Source organism: Chrysemys picta, chromosome 25, assembly GCF_011386835.1.
Source record: "Chrysemys picta bellii isolate R12L10 chromosome 25, ASM1138683v2, whole genome shotgun sequence".
Lineage (NCBI taxonomy): Eukaryota > Metazoa > Chordata > Testudines > Emydidae > Chrysemys > Chrysemys picta.
In genome coordinates, this window is record NC_088815.1 from 4,151,777 (window position 1) to 4,167,918 (window position 16,142).

At 49.4% G+C, this 16,142-nt stretch overlaps 2 protein-coding genes across 6 annotated transcripts in view; one reads left to right on the forward strand and one right to left on the reverse strand.

Moving 5' to 3' along the window:
- Positions 1–2,136, reverse strand: part of FZR1 (fizzy and cell division cycle 20 related 1) — a 34,337-nt gene extending 32,201 nt beyond the window's left edge. For 2 of the 5 annotated variants that reach the window (XM_042841414.2, XM_005283810.5), the window contains exon 1: positions 2,008–2,136. The gene's annotated coding sequence lies outside the window, so the exon portion shown is untranslated. Of the gene's footprint in view, positions 1–2,003 lie in introns of all 5 variants that reach the window. The other 3 variants (XM_005283811.5, XM_005283812.5, XM_042841412.2) reach the window with 3 other exon arrangements.
- A 5,133-nt stretch (positions 2,137–7,269) lies between these two features.
- On the forward strand, positions 7,270–11,101 carry LOC101937316 (uncharacterized). Its single transcript, XM_005283815.4, has 2 exons — positions 7,270–7,958; positions 9,624–11,101. Exons 1-2 carry the CDS (start codon positions 7,812–7,814, stop codon positions 10,740–10,742), a joined length of 1,266 nt encoding a protein of 421 aa, XP_005283872.1. The 5' UTR covers positions 7,270–7,811; the 3' UTR covers positions 10,743–11,101.
- Positions 11,102–16,142: the final 5,041 nt, after the last annotated feature.

The window sequence follows — 16,142 nt, forward strand, 5'->3', positions numbered from 1 at the left end:
AATATTTGCGCTGTAAAAATGACAAACAAAAGAAATAGTATATTCACCTCATACAAGTACTGTAGTGCAATCTCGTTATGGTGAAAGTGCAACTTACAAATGTAGATTTTTTTGGTTACATAACTGCACTCAAAACAATGTACAACTTCAGAGCCTACAAGTCCACTCAGTCCTACTTTTTATTCAGCCAATCACTAAGACAAACAAGTTTGTTTACATTTATGGGAGATAATGCTGCCCGCTTCTTATTTACAATGTCACCTGAAAGTGAGAACAGGTGTTTGCAAGGCACTTTTGTAGCCAGTATTGCAAGGTATTTATGTGCCAGATATGATAAACATTCATATGCCCCTTCATGCTTTGGCCACCATTCCACAGGACATGTTTCCATGCTGATGAGGCTTGTTAAAAAAAAAAAAAAATAAAGCGTTAATTAAATTTTGACTGAACTCCTCGGGGGAGAATAGTACGTCTCCTGCTCTGTTTTACACCCATTCTGCCATATATTTCACGTTATAGCAGTCTCGGATGATGACCCAGCACATGCCGTTCGTTTTAAGAACACTTTCACACAGATTTGACAAAACGCAAAGACGGTACCAATGTGAGATTTCTAAAGATAGCTATAGCACTCGACCCAAGGTTTAAGAATCTGAAGTGCCTTTCAAAATCTGAGAGGGGTGAGATGTGGAGCATGCTTTCAGAAGTCTTAAAAGAGCAACACTGTGATACAGAAACTACAGAATCCAAACCGCCAAAAAAGAAAATCAACCTTCTGCTGGTGGCATCAGACTCAAGATGATGAAAGTGAACATGCGTCAGAATCGTTATCGAGCAGAACCTGTCATCAGCATGGACGCATGTCCTCTGGAATGGTGGCTGAAGATGAAGGGACATATGAAGCTTTAGCACATCTGGCACATAATTATCTTGCAACGCCAGCTAAAACAGTGCCATGCGAATGCCTGTTCTCACTTTCAGGTGACATTGTAAAGAAGAAGTGGGCAGCATTATCTCCTGCAAATGTAAACAAACTTGTTTGTCTGACTGGCTGAACAAGAAGTAGGACTGAGTGGACTTGTAGACTCTAAAGTTTTATATTGTTTTATTTTTGAATGCAGTTTTTTGGTACATAATTCTACATTTGTAAGTTCAACTTTCACGATAAAGAGATTGCACTACAGTACTTTTATGAAGTAAATTAAAAATACTATTTCTTTAGTTTTTTACAGCACAAACATTCGTAATCAAAAATAAATATAAAGTGAACACTGTACACTTTATATTCTGTGTTGTAATAGAAATCAATATTTGAAAATGTAGAAAACATCCAAAAATATTTTAAATAATGGTATTCTATTATTAACAATACACTTAATCGCAATTAATTTTTTTTAATCGCTTGACAGCCCTACCTTAAAGAGATGAGAACTGCTTCTGTAAATTTTAAATCTTAAATAAAATATCCCCAAAGTACTACAGGGCACTGCATTAGCTCCGCTGGAGCAGATCTGTGTAAAGCCAACCTGAATAAGGAGGCCCTGTGCACATCTGCCAGCCAAACAGTGCCCAGAGTCAGCTCGAGGGGAGGGTTGGCTAGGCCCCTTAAAATAAATGTGTGGGCCCCCTACATCATGTTTACTGGGGCCCCACTCCATCCATTTCACCTCCCTTACAGCCATTCCTGGGGCCCCTGAGCTCAGGGCACTGGCTCGTGACCCCCTTCGCTCCCCCCAGGCTGAACCGTGATATAAGTGGGGAGAGGGGCTAACCTGGATCTACCCCCCCAGCACACAGATCAAAGAGCCCTGCACCCTCCGCCCCCCAAGGCCTGAGCCCCTCGCCCCCACGGTAAGGGGGCCCGGGCCCCTCCGCCCCCCAAGGCCTGAGCCCCTCGCCCCCACGGTAAGGGGGCCCGTGCCCCTCCGCCCCCCAAGGCCTGAGCCCCCCGCCCTGGGAGAGAGGCCTCCCCCGGAGACAGCCGGACGCAGCCCCTCACCTACCTACCCAGCCAGCCCGGCTCCTGCTCCGCCTCCTCCTGTCACTCTCCGCCGGCCTCAGCGCTCCCCAATATGGCGGCCGCTCCTGCCCGGCCCCTGCGCTCCCCACGGCTCCGCCCCCTCCCCGCGCGGTGCATCACGGGAGCCTCCTCCTCCTCGCCCCATTCGAATCAATACAGGAAGGAGGAGATACGCTCGTTGCCCATAGCAACCACGGAGGCCTAGCGGCGCCGGGCTGAGACAGGGGCAGGGCCTCTATTTAAAGACTTTCCGTCCGGGGGCAGGAGGAGACGGGGGAGTTTCTGGGGGATGGGTTCGGGCCTGGGCTGGAGTCTGGGAGTCGGTCGGGCCTGGGTTTGGGGCCTGGCGGGAAGTTGGGGGGCTGGCGGAGGTTGTGGGCCCCAGGGTGGGTTTGGGGGGTTGTAGGGCCGGGGGTGGGTTCAGGGGACTGGGGGTTTATTTGGGGGGCTGGCAGGGAGTTCTTGTGCCCTGGGGTGGGTTTGGGGGGCTAGAGGGGGGTTGGGGTGTTGTGGGACTGGGGGGTGGGTTCAGCAGGGTGGGGGATAGGGGCTTTGGGGCCTGGTGGGGGGTTGTGGGCCCATGACTGGATTTGGGGCCTGGCAGGGATGGGGGGTGTCCCATTGAGAACTATTACACAATTCGTCATCATCTCCATGGCGCTGTTGCCATAGTGCCTGCAAGATAGTAATGAGTACCGCCAGGTGATGTCCTCTGGTCATGTTGCTGGCTGGGCCCAATTTATAAAAGCAGAGCCAGGCCTCGTGTGGACATAGTAGAGGTCTGAGAGCAGGGGTTGTATTCTACCACCCAGTCTCCCTCCCTGGCATTGTCAACTGGCCTTTCACAGCGGCTGGCACTGGTGGGTGCATGGCTCCCTGAGGGTAGTGGTTACTCTACAGCCTGGGGTAATGGTTACTCTACAGCCCAGCCATGGCATATACCAGTACCTGATGTATATGTTCAGGGAGGCTCCAGAAGATCTAGCTTTGCTTGGTATATCCAGTGTTACCAGCTCTTATGATTTAATTGCAACTCACCAATATTTGATTTGTTTCCTAAAGGGCCCGCTTCTGCAGTCACATGATTACATGAAAATCTCAGCTGTATTTATTTATTTTTTTGCAGTAAGTTTATAGTGATCAGGGTTATAGAGGAAAAAGTGGGAGATGTGACCTGAGTGAACCTAAAAGACTCAGAAACCTGAAAACAAATAAAAAGAACCCAATATTTATATTTATTATTAAAATCTCATGAATTTTGAGCCAATCTCATGATGGGTTGGGACATGACTCATGATTTTTGAATGCTTTGGGATTGGCAATTCTGCAAGATGCTGCCATCTTCTTTGGCTGTATGCGATCTGTGGGGAAACCCCATGTTGGTGCTCAGTGCAATGTAGCAAAAAGTCCCTCCAGTCACATCTGCATGACATCCATGAAAACCTCTGTCTCTCTTTAAGGTTTCAGAGTAGCAGCCGTGTTAGTCTGTATCCGCAAAAGTTTTTGAGTACTTGTGGCACCTTAGAGACTAACAAATTTATTAGATGGTGAATGCCTATCTAATGATCTAAAATGAGAGGGATGGTGCATGCATCTTCATGCCGTGTGCTCTGAAAGTTCATATTGACACGGTTTTGGCTTCTGGTGTCAAAGCAAGTTTTCCTGAGGGCTCAGAATCCGATAAGAATTTCAGGACTGCCAACACTGGCAATTTTATAGTGAATTTAAGAGATTATTAGCTGCTTTCCCGTGATGCTCCCAGTCATACCTGGAATAGCCTGCAGCTCGGGAATTTGGGCTTAGCTTTCTGTCATACATTCTGTAGCCAGCAGAGGCTGCTGGTCTGATCCCAGAGCAGGGTGGCAGCTAGGGAAGCTCACAATTAGTTGTCTCCACCTCCCCCATCAAGAGGCACCGTATGGGGATGGAGTTGGTGTGAAGGCAGTGAGGGACAGCTACTGGACCACTATCCTTTTCCTGCAGGAGGCCTCGTAGGGAATGCGGTAAAAGTGCTGCCTGTGAGGGAACTCACAGCAGTGGTTTGCAGACATTGCCAGCAGTGGGTGCTAAAAGGGAGGGTATAAGAGTAGTGACTGTAGTGAAAGCTCTTAGCTCCTCAAGTATTAGCCTCTTCCAGCAGGAGTCAATGCACAAGGTCCAGGGCTGAGCTCAGCCAGGATTCCTCACAGTTCCCAGCTGTGAGCCAGGTGATGAATTTCAGGATCAAAAGAGCCAGTGACCTGTTGTGTCAAGATGGCTCAGGCTGGGTTTGGAAAATGTATGTGAGTGAAAAGAGGTGAAATGTTTTATATGCACAAGCAATGTATATCTGTAACACCTACATTCTTTTATAGCAGAGTAGCTGTTGTTGGCCAATAGTCTCTGCCATATGCTAGCATTACACTGACTACAGAAGATGCGTTGGAAATCATTTTGGTTTTGCTTGAGTTCTTTTTATTGCTCTGATCAATAAACTGAACCATTATGGTTTCCATATTTAATAAAGGACTGACACCCAAGCTCTAGCAGTTACTCAAATTCAGATCCTTATTCAAGACCCAAAAGCCAGCCAATGCCTCAGCCTTGATGGTTAATAAATCAGAGAAAACTATGTTTATTCATTTAAAATAATTCATGTGACTTAGAACCACCATGATGTTCCAGTCCCTAATATGTACAGCTGCATGATCTGATGCTGTCGCACTCAACCCCACTCTTTCCCAAATTCTGGGTGCATTAGAGAGAGGAGTGGAGAAGGTTGATATCCAAATTCTGAGTGGGGATTAGGGTCTGGGTTCCGTGCAAGCCATGAGGTGGGAGGTAATTTGGATCTGGTTCTGCATGTACGTTTCAGGGGAGGCAAGCCAGTTGGGAGGAATCAAAATCCAAGTTCTGGGTACAGGCCGAAGGGGATCTGGGATATGAATTCTCGGTGCAGATCAAGAGGAAATTTAGGGTGTGCATTCTGTGTGCAGGTCAGGGGAGGGAAAGGGATCGCTATCTGAGCTCTGGTTGATGAGGTGGGGGGGAAATCAGGATCTAAGTTCCAGTTGCAGTGTGTTCTCATCTCCTTCTATCCTGGGTAGCACTGCAGGGCCCGTTGGCTGCCTAGGCACCCTGAGGCCAGCTGAAAACAAAGGTGAATGAGCTTAGCAGCAAGGGCCAGAAGATCAAAAATCAGACAGGCATTCCTTCCTCCTCTTTGCGTGGCCCAGCCCAGTCCCTTGAAGGAGTAGGCGGCAAGGAAGCCCTGACTTCCACTGATTAGGCAGGAGATTTAGGTGCACAGGACATACATTCTCAAACATGGGAGCAGGACCGGCTCCAGGGTTTTGGCCGCCCCAAGCAGCCAAACCAAAAAAAAAAAAGCCACGATCGCGATCTGCGGCGGCAATTCGGCAGGAGGTCCTTTGCTCCGAGCAGGAGTGAGGGACCGTCCGCTGAATTGCTGCCGAACAGCTGGACGTGCCGCCCCTCTCCAAAGTGGCCACCCCAAGCACCTGCTTGGTAAGCTGGTGCCTGGAGCCGGCCCTGCATGGGAGAAGTCCTGCTGAAATCAGCTGGGTTCTGCATAAGCGTGGTGGGGATCCACGTGCAGAATTGGAGCCTTTGTCAGATTCTCCTTTTATTTGTGTGAGGTTTTCACAAAGCAGCTGGGGAGAGAAAAACGTGAAGCGAATGGGGGGAGGAAAATAAATGTCAAAGCCACGCACATTGGGAGGGATGAGACTAGAAACTACTTTTACTCACATTTTTAAAAAATTGACTGTTTTGCTTTAATCTTTGTAAACCCCCTGGAAGATGAAAGACATGATAAAAGTATGTGTAGTTTACAACATACCCTGAAGCACTTGGGAAGGACACTATGTCCATGGACACTGCATTATATTACGCTGCACTGGGGAAAAAATTGGGACTGCAACTTGCTCTTCTGGTCATCCAGAAATACGCGCTTCCAAGACACTGGATCTTGTTCATTTGTTAGAATTCAGAATTGGCTGGTGAGGAAAAGTTCATTGTCCAAACTAATATTAATGAAAACGTGCCATGTTCTCTTTTACACAATTCTCTCAGGCTGTGCTGAAAATTAAACCCTTCCGTTAATCAGGATTCAGCCAATGACCAGTTTTTAGCATTTCACAGTTTATCCAGATGCTGGTTGTGCAGATGTGAAGTAAAACAGAAATATACAAGACAGGCATCTTAAGCCCCAATCCTGTAAAGACTCTTGTTATTAACTTTAAGCACATGAGTAGACCCACGAAGTTCAGAACAGATCCACTGAGTTTAATGGGATCGTCACAGTTCAGGGCAACTGCACTTGTATTCCCAATCCATGGTCCAGCAAGGGCACCCACTCGAGGCTCCTGGCTCCTCAGCCATCATCTCTGTTGGGCAGAAACCTGCCTCTCTCTCCTGACCTGGGTTTTTCCAGGCTGCACACTTCCTGCATTCACTGTGAGTTCCCCAGCAAGCCACGCTGCTTAGGCAGGTAGTTTGCACTTTGCTTTCTTCTCAGAGTCTGTGAACAGTTCTAATTGCCCACAGTTAGTTATAAGGTTCACTCAGCCCTTTCTAAGCAAGCACATTTATTCTTAAGGTGAAAGCATTACAAAGAAAACATTAAAACAATAGACGAACCCCCAAACCTGCTAATAAGCTTCCCAGACATCACCATGGAAGGCCTTCCAACCCTTTCTAGGAAGGATTAGGGCCCCCCATGTACAAAAGGTCCTGTCCTGAGTCAGTTTAAACTCAGGCTGTTTATCCAAAAGTCCTTTCTTTGTCTGTTGGTCTCTGGAGAATCCAGTTTGGACCAGTCCATGCAGCCTCTCCAGGTGATGGGACCTCTCTGGAGGTGTTACAACCTGAGTGAATTTGGCTAATCAATAACCCTCCCCCTCCGCCTCCCCCCCCCACACACACACACAAAAACTGTTCTTAGTTCCTGGAGGGCTCTGGTCACCCTTCCCCATGAAATTACATACTGTCTCCGGGCATCCATGGTACATATACTCAATACAGTGAGATCTCCCAAAGATATTTCAGGCAACTGCCATAGTTGTCAGGATTACTTGCATGCTTAAAATTAAGCACATGCATAAACCTTTGCAGGAGCGCTGCCTAAGACTGAGGCTGTAGAGTTGTCAGCCATCCATTCCATTAGTCCTACGTTCAGGCCAGGATTTAGGTAAATCCTGTCCAATGTCTATAAGCAGCCCTGGCTGTATGAGTCAGTTTGGAAGTCAGAGAGAACCACAGGGTCTGTCTGCATCTAGCTGGTCCAGGAGCAACCCCCCAGTGTGCTTTACAACTGAGCTCTCGCTTCTGTGCTGGGAGAGGCCTTGCAAAGTCCATCTCTCCAGCCCTAAGATTTTTAAAAACAAATCGCCTCCATGTTAAACTGGGAGCAGTCAGAGAGCTCAGGCCTCCAGTTAGGTTTTGTAAATATATATTTACCAAGGAGCATCCGGAGAAATATTTGTCTGTACATGGGGGGGGGGGGGAATCAACTTCCCTGCAGCCTTTGCAACCCCAACATTGCAGCGGAGTGTCTGAAAACCAGAAGGGGAAACTGACTAGGGGCCCAGGCAAGGAAAGTCCTTGTGTCTGAACAGTGTCCCTTGACTTTCTGCCGGCGCTGCCCGGGTCCCTGGGAGGTGGCTGTGACCGAGAACCAGCAGATGGAGCTCAGCTTGCGAGACACCTTTTCCTTCCCTCGCCGGCGCTGTGACCCCGCAAGCCGCTCCGCCAGTTCACTTCCTGCGGAGGTCGGGCTCTGAATTTGAAAATGCAGGAGTCGTTGGTGCTGCTGTTGTACCTGGGGAGGAAAAGGAGGGCCGGCCCCCAGCGGGAGATGGCTGCCCGGGGGGACGAGGCGCAGCGGGCAGCCTGGCTCCGGCAGTACTACACGCAGCGGCAGAAGCGGCTGATGACGGTAACCCCTGGGCGGAGGGACGGGGACGGGGTGCCAGGGCGCAGGGCCCCGCGGCAACAGGGAGAATCCAGGTGTGCAGCATCTGGCGCGGGGGGCGGGGCTCGCACTGAGTGCTGGACCGATCACGCGGACAGGCCCTGGGGGGTGGAAGGAGAACAGGCCAGGGGCTGTACAAGGATTGGGGGTGGAAGTGGGGGGGACAGGGAGTACGAAGCTATGAGCAAGGAAATGGGGGTGCAGAGCGGGCACAGGGAGAATGGAGGAAAAGCTGGGAGGGGGGTAATAATTTAACACTTTTAAACCCCCACCCCCAGCTAGAAATCTTGGGCTGAGGGGACCAACCACTGCAGGCAAAATAAAGCCCCTTCATTGTTATAGTCTACTTTAATTCTCCTTTCATTCCCATCCATAAACTCAGCCAGGACCATGGGGCTGAATAAAGACTTTCTGTCTCCTTTGTTACTAATCACCAACCCAGCTGTCAGTTGGAAAGGCCAGGTCTAATGCTGGTTACCGTCAACGAGCAAACCAACCCAACCAACATACCAATCACCAATGAGGGTGACCAGATGTCCCAATTTTATAGGGACAGTCCTAATTGTTGGGTCTTTTTCTTATATAGGCTCCTATTACCCCCCACCCCCTGTCCCGATTTTTCACACTTGCTGTCTGGTCACCCTATCACCAATGATTGTTTTGTTTTATCATCCAATTTAAAAATAATGATTAAACCTGAATGTTAAAACAAAAATAAAAGGTACAAAATGTGGGAAAAGTTGAAATTGGAACATTGCAATTGACCTGAAATGGGCTTTTGCCCCAGAAAGTTCGTTTTGTGGGCCACTTTGACTTTTCAGCCCCATTCGGAATGAAATGTTTTCGAATTTTCTGCAGAAGAGAAATTCCAAGCATCACCCAGCTGTAGCGATGACATTCTGCCAGCCTAGAGCTCTCAGTTGGCTGCAGTGTTGTGTTTCACACCCTGGCCTCACCTGTGTGTATTATTGCTGTGTGCTGGTAAACAGCGGCTGTGGTGCATCCCAAAGGGGGCAGGGCTAAGGGAGTTACTCAAGAGGCAGGGTATGTATAATATCTCATAGGCTTTCGACACTCATTGGGTGAAAGTTGGTATAGGCTGTAATAATACCCCACTCTTATCTAGCACGTCTCATCCATAGATCTCAAAGTGCTTTACAAAGGAGATCAGTATCGTCCTCATTTTACAGGTGGGGAAACTGAGGCACCAATCGGCAAAATGACTTGCTCAAAGTCACCCAGTAGGTCAGTGGTAGACCCAGGAAGAGAACCCAGGTGTCCTGAGTCCCAGACCAATGCACCACCCACTAGGCCAGACACTCATTCCATTCAGTATTAGCTTGGCATTCATGTAGACAGCCTGATGCAGGGGGCTGGGCTGAGTGCCAGGGATGACTGAGCTCCAAAGCCAACTCAGTGACTAACTGGGTGGCCTTGGGCAAGTCACTTAACACCTTTTTGTGTCAGTTTTCCCCCTGTGTCCAATAAGGATGATGCTGACCCAATCCCCAGTGGATTGTCTGTGCAGCACGTTGGTTGTTTGGAGATGCAGGGCTGTAGAAGTGCCGAGCAGTGTCCTACATGTCTAGAAGGAAATGCTGCCTCATGCCTGGAATTGTCCAATTTCAGCTCCTGATTGCCCGTCGAAGGAGATCCAGCTGTTACTTCCACCCACGCGCATGGCCCAGCTTCCGGAACGCTGACTGGTGGGAACGGGTGGTCCTGAAAGACTTCCAGCCTCGGGACTGGCTGGAGAAATTCCGAATGTCCAAGGAGACGTTCTTCTATGTCTGCAACCAGCTGCGACCCAAGCTGTCCCACCCGAGTACCCAGCCCCAACCAGTGCTGCCTCTGGAGCAGCGGGTAGCCGTGGCCATTTGGCACCTGGCCACCAATGTCGAGTACCAGACAATCAGCCCCCTCTTTGGGGTGGGTCCCTCCACTGTGCAGAACTGCGTCAAGGAGGTCAGCTATGCCATTGTGCTGCTGCTGAAGCCGCTCTACCTCCGGCTGCCCAGCGAGCAGGAGCTGGAGAACATGGTGCGGATCTTCAGTGCCCGCTGGGGATTCCCACACTGCATCGGTGCCTTGGACAGCCTCCATGTCCCCATCCACGCCCCTGCGCACCTCGGTGCCGACTACTGCAACAGCCAGGGCTGGCATTCTGTCCTCACGCAGGCGACGGTGGATGGGCTGGGTCAGTTCTGGGACATCTGCGCCGGCTTCCCTGGCAGCATGGAGAACAGCACCGTCCTGGAAAACTCCAGCTTGTGGGTGTTAGCCAGGGAGGGCCGCCTCTTCCCAACCCCTCTGAAACATTTCATGGGGAGGGCACAAAAGTACGTCCTGTTGGGAGATGCCTCTTACCCGCTGCGGGAATGGATCCTCAAGCCTTACCCAGAAGACGGCACCCTCACCCCACAGCAGCTCCAGTTCAACTATCGCCTGAAGCGAGCCCACAGCGTGATCGAGAATGCCTTCCTGCGCCTCAAGGCCCGGTGGCAGTTCCTCCTGAAATGTGACGACTGCAGCCTGGACCTGCTGCCCACGGTCATACTCGCCTGTTGCACCCTGCACAACGTGTGTGAGGCCCATGACAGCCCCTTCAATGAGGAGTGGCTAGAGGTGATAGAGCCCGCCGAGTTCTCAAAGCCCTGCCAGCCTGCGCCCATGTCCATGGACGACAGCAGCGCCGAGGAAGTGCGAGAGCTGATGTGTGAATACTTTGAAAGCTACGGAGAAGGCTGATTGCTACAAAGCAATGCCGCATGCTCTCCAGCTCTCAAACTTTCAGTAACTCTAGTACACCTAACGTTGCCCCAGCAATCAAAGGCTACTGAATGGGGACTGCGCGCTGTCACATACTGCAAAGCCTTTTCCGTGGAATAAAGGTGGCTTGGGGGATTGGTAAGGAGTCAGCCCTTCCCAGCTCAGCCACCAGTTCCAGTCCAGAGGAGGTCGGCCGTGTTTGCTAAAGCAGTCTTTGCCTTGGTGCTGTCAGGCAATGGGATGGATTTCATGCCTTTGTAATCTGCCAGGGTTTAGACGATCTTGTGTCGTGGTCTGTGAGATGTAAATAAAACAGGGGGTCTAGGTTTGGACAAAAAGAGCAGTGCATATTTTTTTTGCTTTCTTTACGAATAAATAAGGCTCAGTAGCTCAGGGCGATTGGAAAAGGGACACAGAGCCTGTCATGTCTTGGTCCCTGGTATGAAACCAGCCTAGGCTGCAGGCTGGCAGTCAGTGAGTTACCAGCTGATGAGTTCTCAGTGGCCTGTGGGAAAAGGTGGGTGGATCTCGGTTCAGCAGACAGGTGTCCTTCACCCAGTGCTACTGTTACTGTTGGCACAGTGTCACCTGCATGGGCAGCCTCAGCAGCAAGTGCCTAGATGCCGCGGTGATGGGTGCTCCAGAAACACATCAGCAGAAAGGCCAAAGGATGGAATAGGTACTATTGTCTGATTCACAATAGCATCTGGAGGCCCCAGCCGAGGACAGGGCCCCATTGTGCTGGGTCCTGACCCAGAGATGCCAGTCCCTGCCCTGATGAGCTCACTGTCTGAACAGGCAAGATGCACACAAGGTGGGAGGGGAAGTGACTTGCCTGAGGCCAGCAGCAGAGCTGGGATAAGAATCCAGGAGTCAAGGATTCCCAGCTAGCACCCTACCCACTAGACTGCACTACCTCCACGTCCCTCAGGTGGCTGAATTACCTTTCCAGCCTGAGGCTGAAGTTCCTGGCTAATGCTGAGGAACGTTGGCAGAGCTGTGCTGGGGCTGCCTGTGCACGTGGTGTCTCGGTGAGTCATTGCAGCTCTCCAGGCTGGCCCCTTTCAGGAGCACAGAAGCTGAGACAGTGGTGGGTGGGAAAATCCCTGGGGTCACTTTAGGACAGGGGTGGGCAACCTTTCAGAAGTGGTGTGCCGAGTCTTCATTTATTCACTCTGATTTAAGGTTTCGCGTGCCAGTCTTACATTTTAACATTTTTAGAAGGTCACTTTCTCTAAGTCTATAATATATAACTAAACTATTAATGTATGTAAAGTAAGTAAGGTTTTTGAAATGTTTAAGAAGCTTCATTGAAAATTAAATTAAAATGCAGAGCCCCCCGGACCGATGGCCAGGTCCCGGGCAGTGTGAGTGCCACTGAAAATCAGCTTGTGTGCCGCCTTCGGCACATGTGCCATAGGTTGCCTACCCCTGCTTTAGGAGGTCTGTGGTTTTCCACAAAGGTATCTGCCTGGCATGGCGGAACCTCTTCAGAGATGCTGCCTCCAGGTGAAATCACGGGATGAAGGAAATAACAACAAACTCAACATCATGGTCCAGATTCAATTGGGGCTCCAGCGAGTACGACTTCATTGCCTTCAGCAGAGTGACTCCCATTTGCATCAGGGCTGAGTTTAGCCGCACACATCTGTGGTTCTGCTTCTGCTGACACCCCTCTCCCGTTTTGCCAGTCACGCTGCCTAGCATCATCAATCCTGGGGACACACTAATAGAATCAGTCGTTTCCATACCCCCACGCTTGTGCCTGCTGTCCAGAACTCACTTGTTTTGTGGAAATCTAGTGTTTTACTCCTACAATCTGAAAACAAGAATTTGGGACTTTAGCAATATCTGTGTCTGAAGGGCTGTGGATGTAGCAGGGGCGTTAACCTGAGAATCCAGACAAATTCCAATGTAGGTAACTGCATTCTGCCTATCTGTGGCCCTGAGCCTGCAAAGAGTTACACATATGCTTAACCCTACCTGCATGGACAGACCCACTGAGTCCAAGCCTTAAGCCTCCAGGATTGGAGTCTTTTTGATTTTTAAAACATGGCCGGATATTTGTCTGCTCATAGACTTGAAGGTCAGAAAGAACCATCAAGATCATCTAGTCCCATGTCCTGCATATTTCAGGCCACAGAACCTCACCCGCCCACTCCTGAAATAGGCCCCTTAGCTCTGGCTGAGTTACTGAAGTGCACGCTATTAGAATGGCCGGTGATGTGGTTAGCAAAGTCTGGCCCTTGCGTTACGTAGGGTGGAAGAATCCAGGAGTCTGACCAGTTCTTTATGAACCTGGGAACTTACTGCCTTTGAATCAAAGAAGCCTTAACTGGATGCCTCTCTGGAAGAGATGCTTTAGCTTAATACAGATGAGTGGGTTCAATGTAGGGGTAACAGGGAATTCCACGGCCTGTGACGTACAGGAGTTCAGATGAGCTAATGGTCCCTTTGGCTTTTAACTCTACGAATCTCTGGAATGTTCAGTTTGGGGAAAACTCCAGCACTCCCTCCGCACTTTACTTCCTTCCCCAGGCTCCTGGCTGTCGCACAGCAGCGATGGTTCAGCGGCTTTAACCCTCCACTTAAACCTGCCAGCCCTGCGTCAGCAGGTGAGAGGACTTCTCTTGGGGCTGGGTGAATGGCTCCCTAAAGTCTCCTCAAAGCCCTGCCTGTCCCATGAGTGCTTTAGATACACTGTGTGACAGGTTTCCCCTGGGGTGCCACCTGGAATTGGGGTACCTCTGAGCTCCCTGACCCACCAGCCTGGGCTCCCTCTCACACTGTACTGCTGTGACAAGCTGCAAAGCCCTCCAGCCTGCATTTTCACCAGCATTCACACAGGTAGGGACACACCCAGCTGCAGTTACACACAGGCTCTCTAACCACCAGCTCTGCACCCCAGAGCAGTACCGTCCTGCCCTGGTCAAACCTGGCTAGTATATGGCTTTGATACCCGATCTGCCTCTCCCTCAATGTGAAGAGAACAATGCACACTTGTGGTAACCAAGCTGAGATTTCCCCAAGCACTCCAGTCAAAGCTCACTGGTTTAGATTAAAACAAAAACAAGTTTAACTGCAAAAGATAGGTTTTAAGTGATTATACGGGATAGCAAACAGAGCAAAGCAGATTACCTAGCAGATAAACAAAAAATGCAAACTACGCTTAATATACTAGATAGATTGGACATGAATTAGTAGATTCTCACCCTAAGAGATGATACAAACAGGTTGCTGGATCTTAAGGGGCAAGCTGCACTTACTTTACAGCTTGCAATCCCCAGGTATCTCATTCACAGGCTAGAAATCCCTTTAGCCTCGGTCCAGCACTTCACCCAGTTCAGTCTTTGTTCCTCAGGTGTTTCCCAGAGTCTTCTTGTGTGAGGAGTGAAGAACCATAGATGACGTCACTTCCTGCCTTATATAGCTTTAGCGTAGGGCGGGAACCCTTTGTTCCAAAGCTTGGTGAAAAAATACTGACATCCCAAGATGGAGTCCAGCATTATGTGGTCTGGTCACATGTCCTTGTAGAGACATAGCAGCCGTCACTCAGGCTGTCTGTAACATTCTCAGGAAGACTCACCCGGTGGGAGATAAGCTTGTGAAGGGCAACAAGAAGGGTTTCTACAGGTATGTTAGCAACAAGAAGGTGGTCAGGGAATGCGTGGGCCCCTTACTGAATGGGGGAGGCAACCTAGTGACAGATGATGTGGAAAAAGCTGAAGTACTCAATGCTTTTTTTGCCTCAGTCTAAAGAGACAAGGTCAGCTCCTAGACTGCTGCACTGGGCAACACAGTATGGGGAGGAAGTGAGCAGCCCTCAGTGGTGAAAGAACAAGTTAAGGACCGTTTAGAAAAGCTGGATATGTACAAGTCCATGGGGCCGGATGCAATGCTCCGAGGGTGCTGAGGGAGTTGGCTGATGTGATTTCAGAGCCGTTGGCCATTATCTTTGAAAACTCATAGCAATCGGGGGAGGTCCCAGACGATTGAAAAAAGGCAAATATAGTGCCCATCTTTAAGAAAGGGAAGAAGGAGAAGCCAGGGAACTACAGACCAGTCAGCCTCACCTCTGTCCCCAGAAAAACCATGCAGCAGGTCCTAAAGAAATCCATTTTGAAGCACTTGGAGGAGGGGAAAAACAACAAGGAATCCTTGTGACACCTTAGACACTAACAAATTTATTTGGGCATAAGCTTTCGTGGGCTAGAACCCACTTCATCAGATGAATGAAGTGAAAAATACAGGAGCAGGTATAAATACATGAAAAGATGGGGGTTGCTTTACCAAGTGTGGGTTCAGTCTAATGATATAAATCAATTAACATCAGGATACCAAGGGAGGAAAAACAACTTTTGAAGTGGTAATGAGAGTGGCCCATTACAGACAGTTGACAAGAAGGTGTGAATAACAGTAGGGAGAAATTAAGTTTAGGTTTTGTAATGACCCAACCACTCCCAGTCTTTATTCAGGCCTAATCTAATGGTATCCAGTTTGCAAATTAATTCCAGTTCTGCAGCTTCATGTTGGAGTCTGTTTTTGAAGTTTTATTGTTGAAGAATTGCCACTTTGAGGTCTGTTATTGAGTGACCAGAGAGACTGAAGTGTTCTACTGGTTTTTGAATGTTATGATTCCTGATGTCAGATTTGTGTCCATTCTTTTGCGTAGAGACTGTCCGGTTTGGCCAATGTACAAGGCAGAGGAGCATTGCTGGCACGTGATGGCATAGATCACATTGGTAGATGTGCAGGTGAACGAGCCCCGGATGGTGTGGCTGATGTGGTTAGGTCCTATGATGGTGTCCCTTGAATAGATATGTAGACAGAGATGGCACCGGGGTTTGTAGCAGGGTTTGGTTCTTGGGTTGATGTTTTTGTTGTGTGGTGTGTAGTTGCTCGTGAGTATTTGCTTCAGGTTGGGGGGGGCGTCTGTAGGTGAGGACTGGCCTGTCCCCCAAGATCTGTGAGAGTGAGGGATCGTCCTTCAGGATAGGTTGTAGATCCCTGATGATGCGCTGGAGAGGTTTTAGTTGGGGGCTCTAGGTGACAGCTAGTGGCGTTCTGTTACTTTCTTTGTTGGGCCTGTCTTGTAGTAGGTGACTTCTGAGTACTCTTCTGGCTCTGTCAATCTGTTTCTTCACTTCACCACGTGGGTATTGCAGATTTAAGAACGCACGATAGAGATTCTGTAGGTGTTTGTCTCTGTCTGAGGGATTGGAGCAAATGCGGTTGTATCTTAGAGCTTGGCTGTAGACAATGGATCGTGTGATGTGGTCTGGATGAAAGCTGGAGGCATGTAGGTAAGTATAGCTGTTAATTTTGCAAATGGTGCCAGGGGATCTCCAATGCCCAAACAGAGCAGATAGGACCTAATTT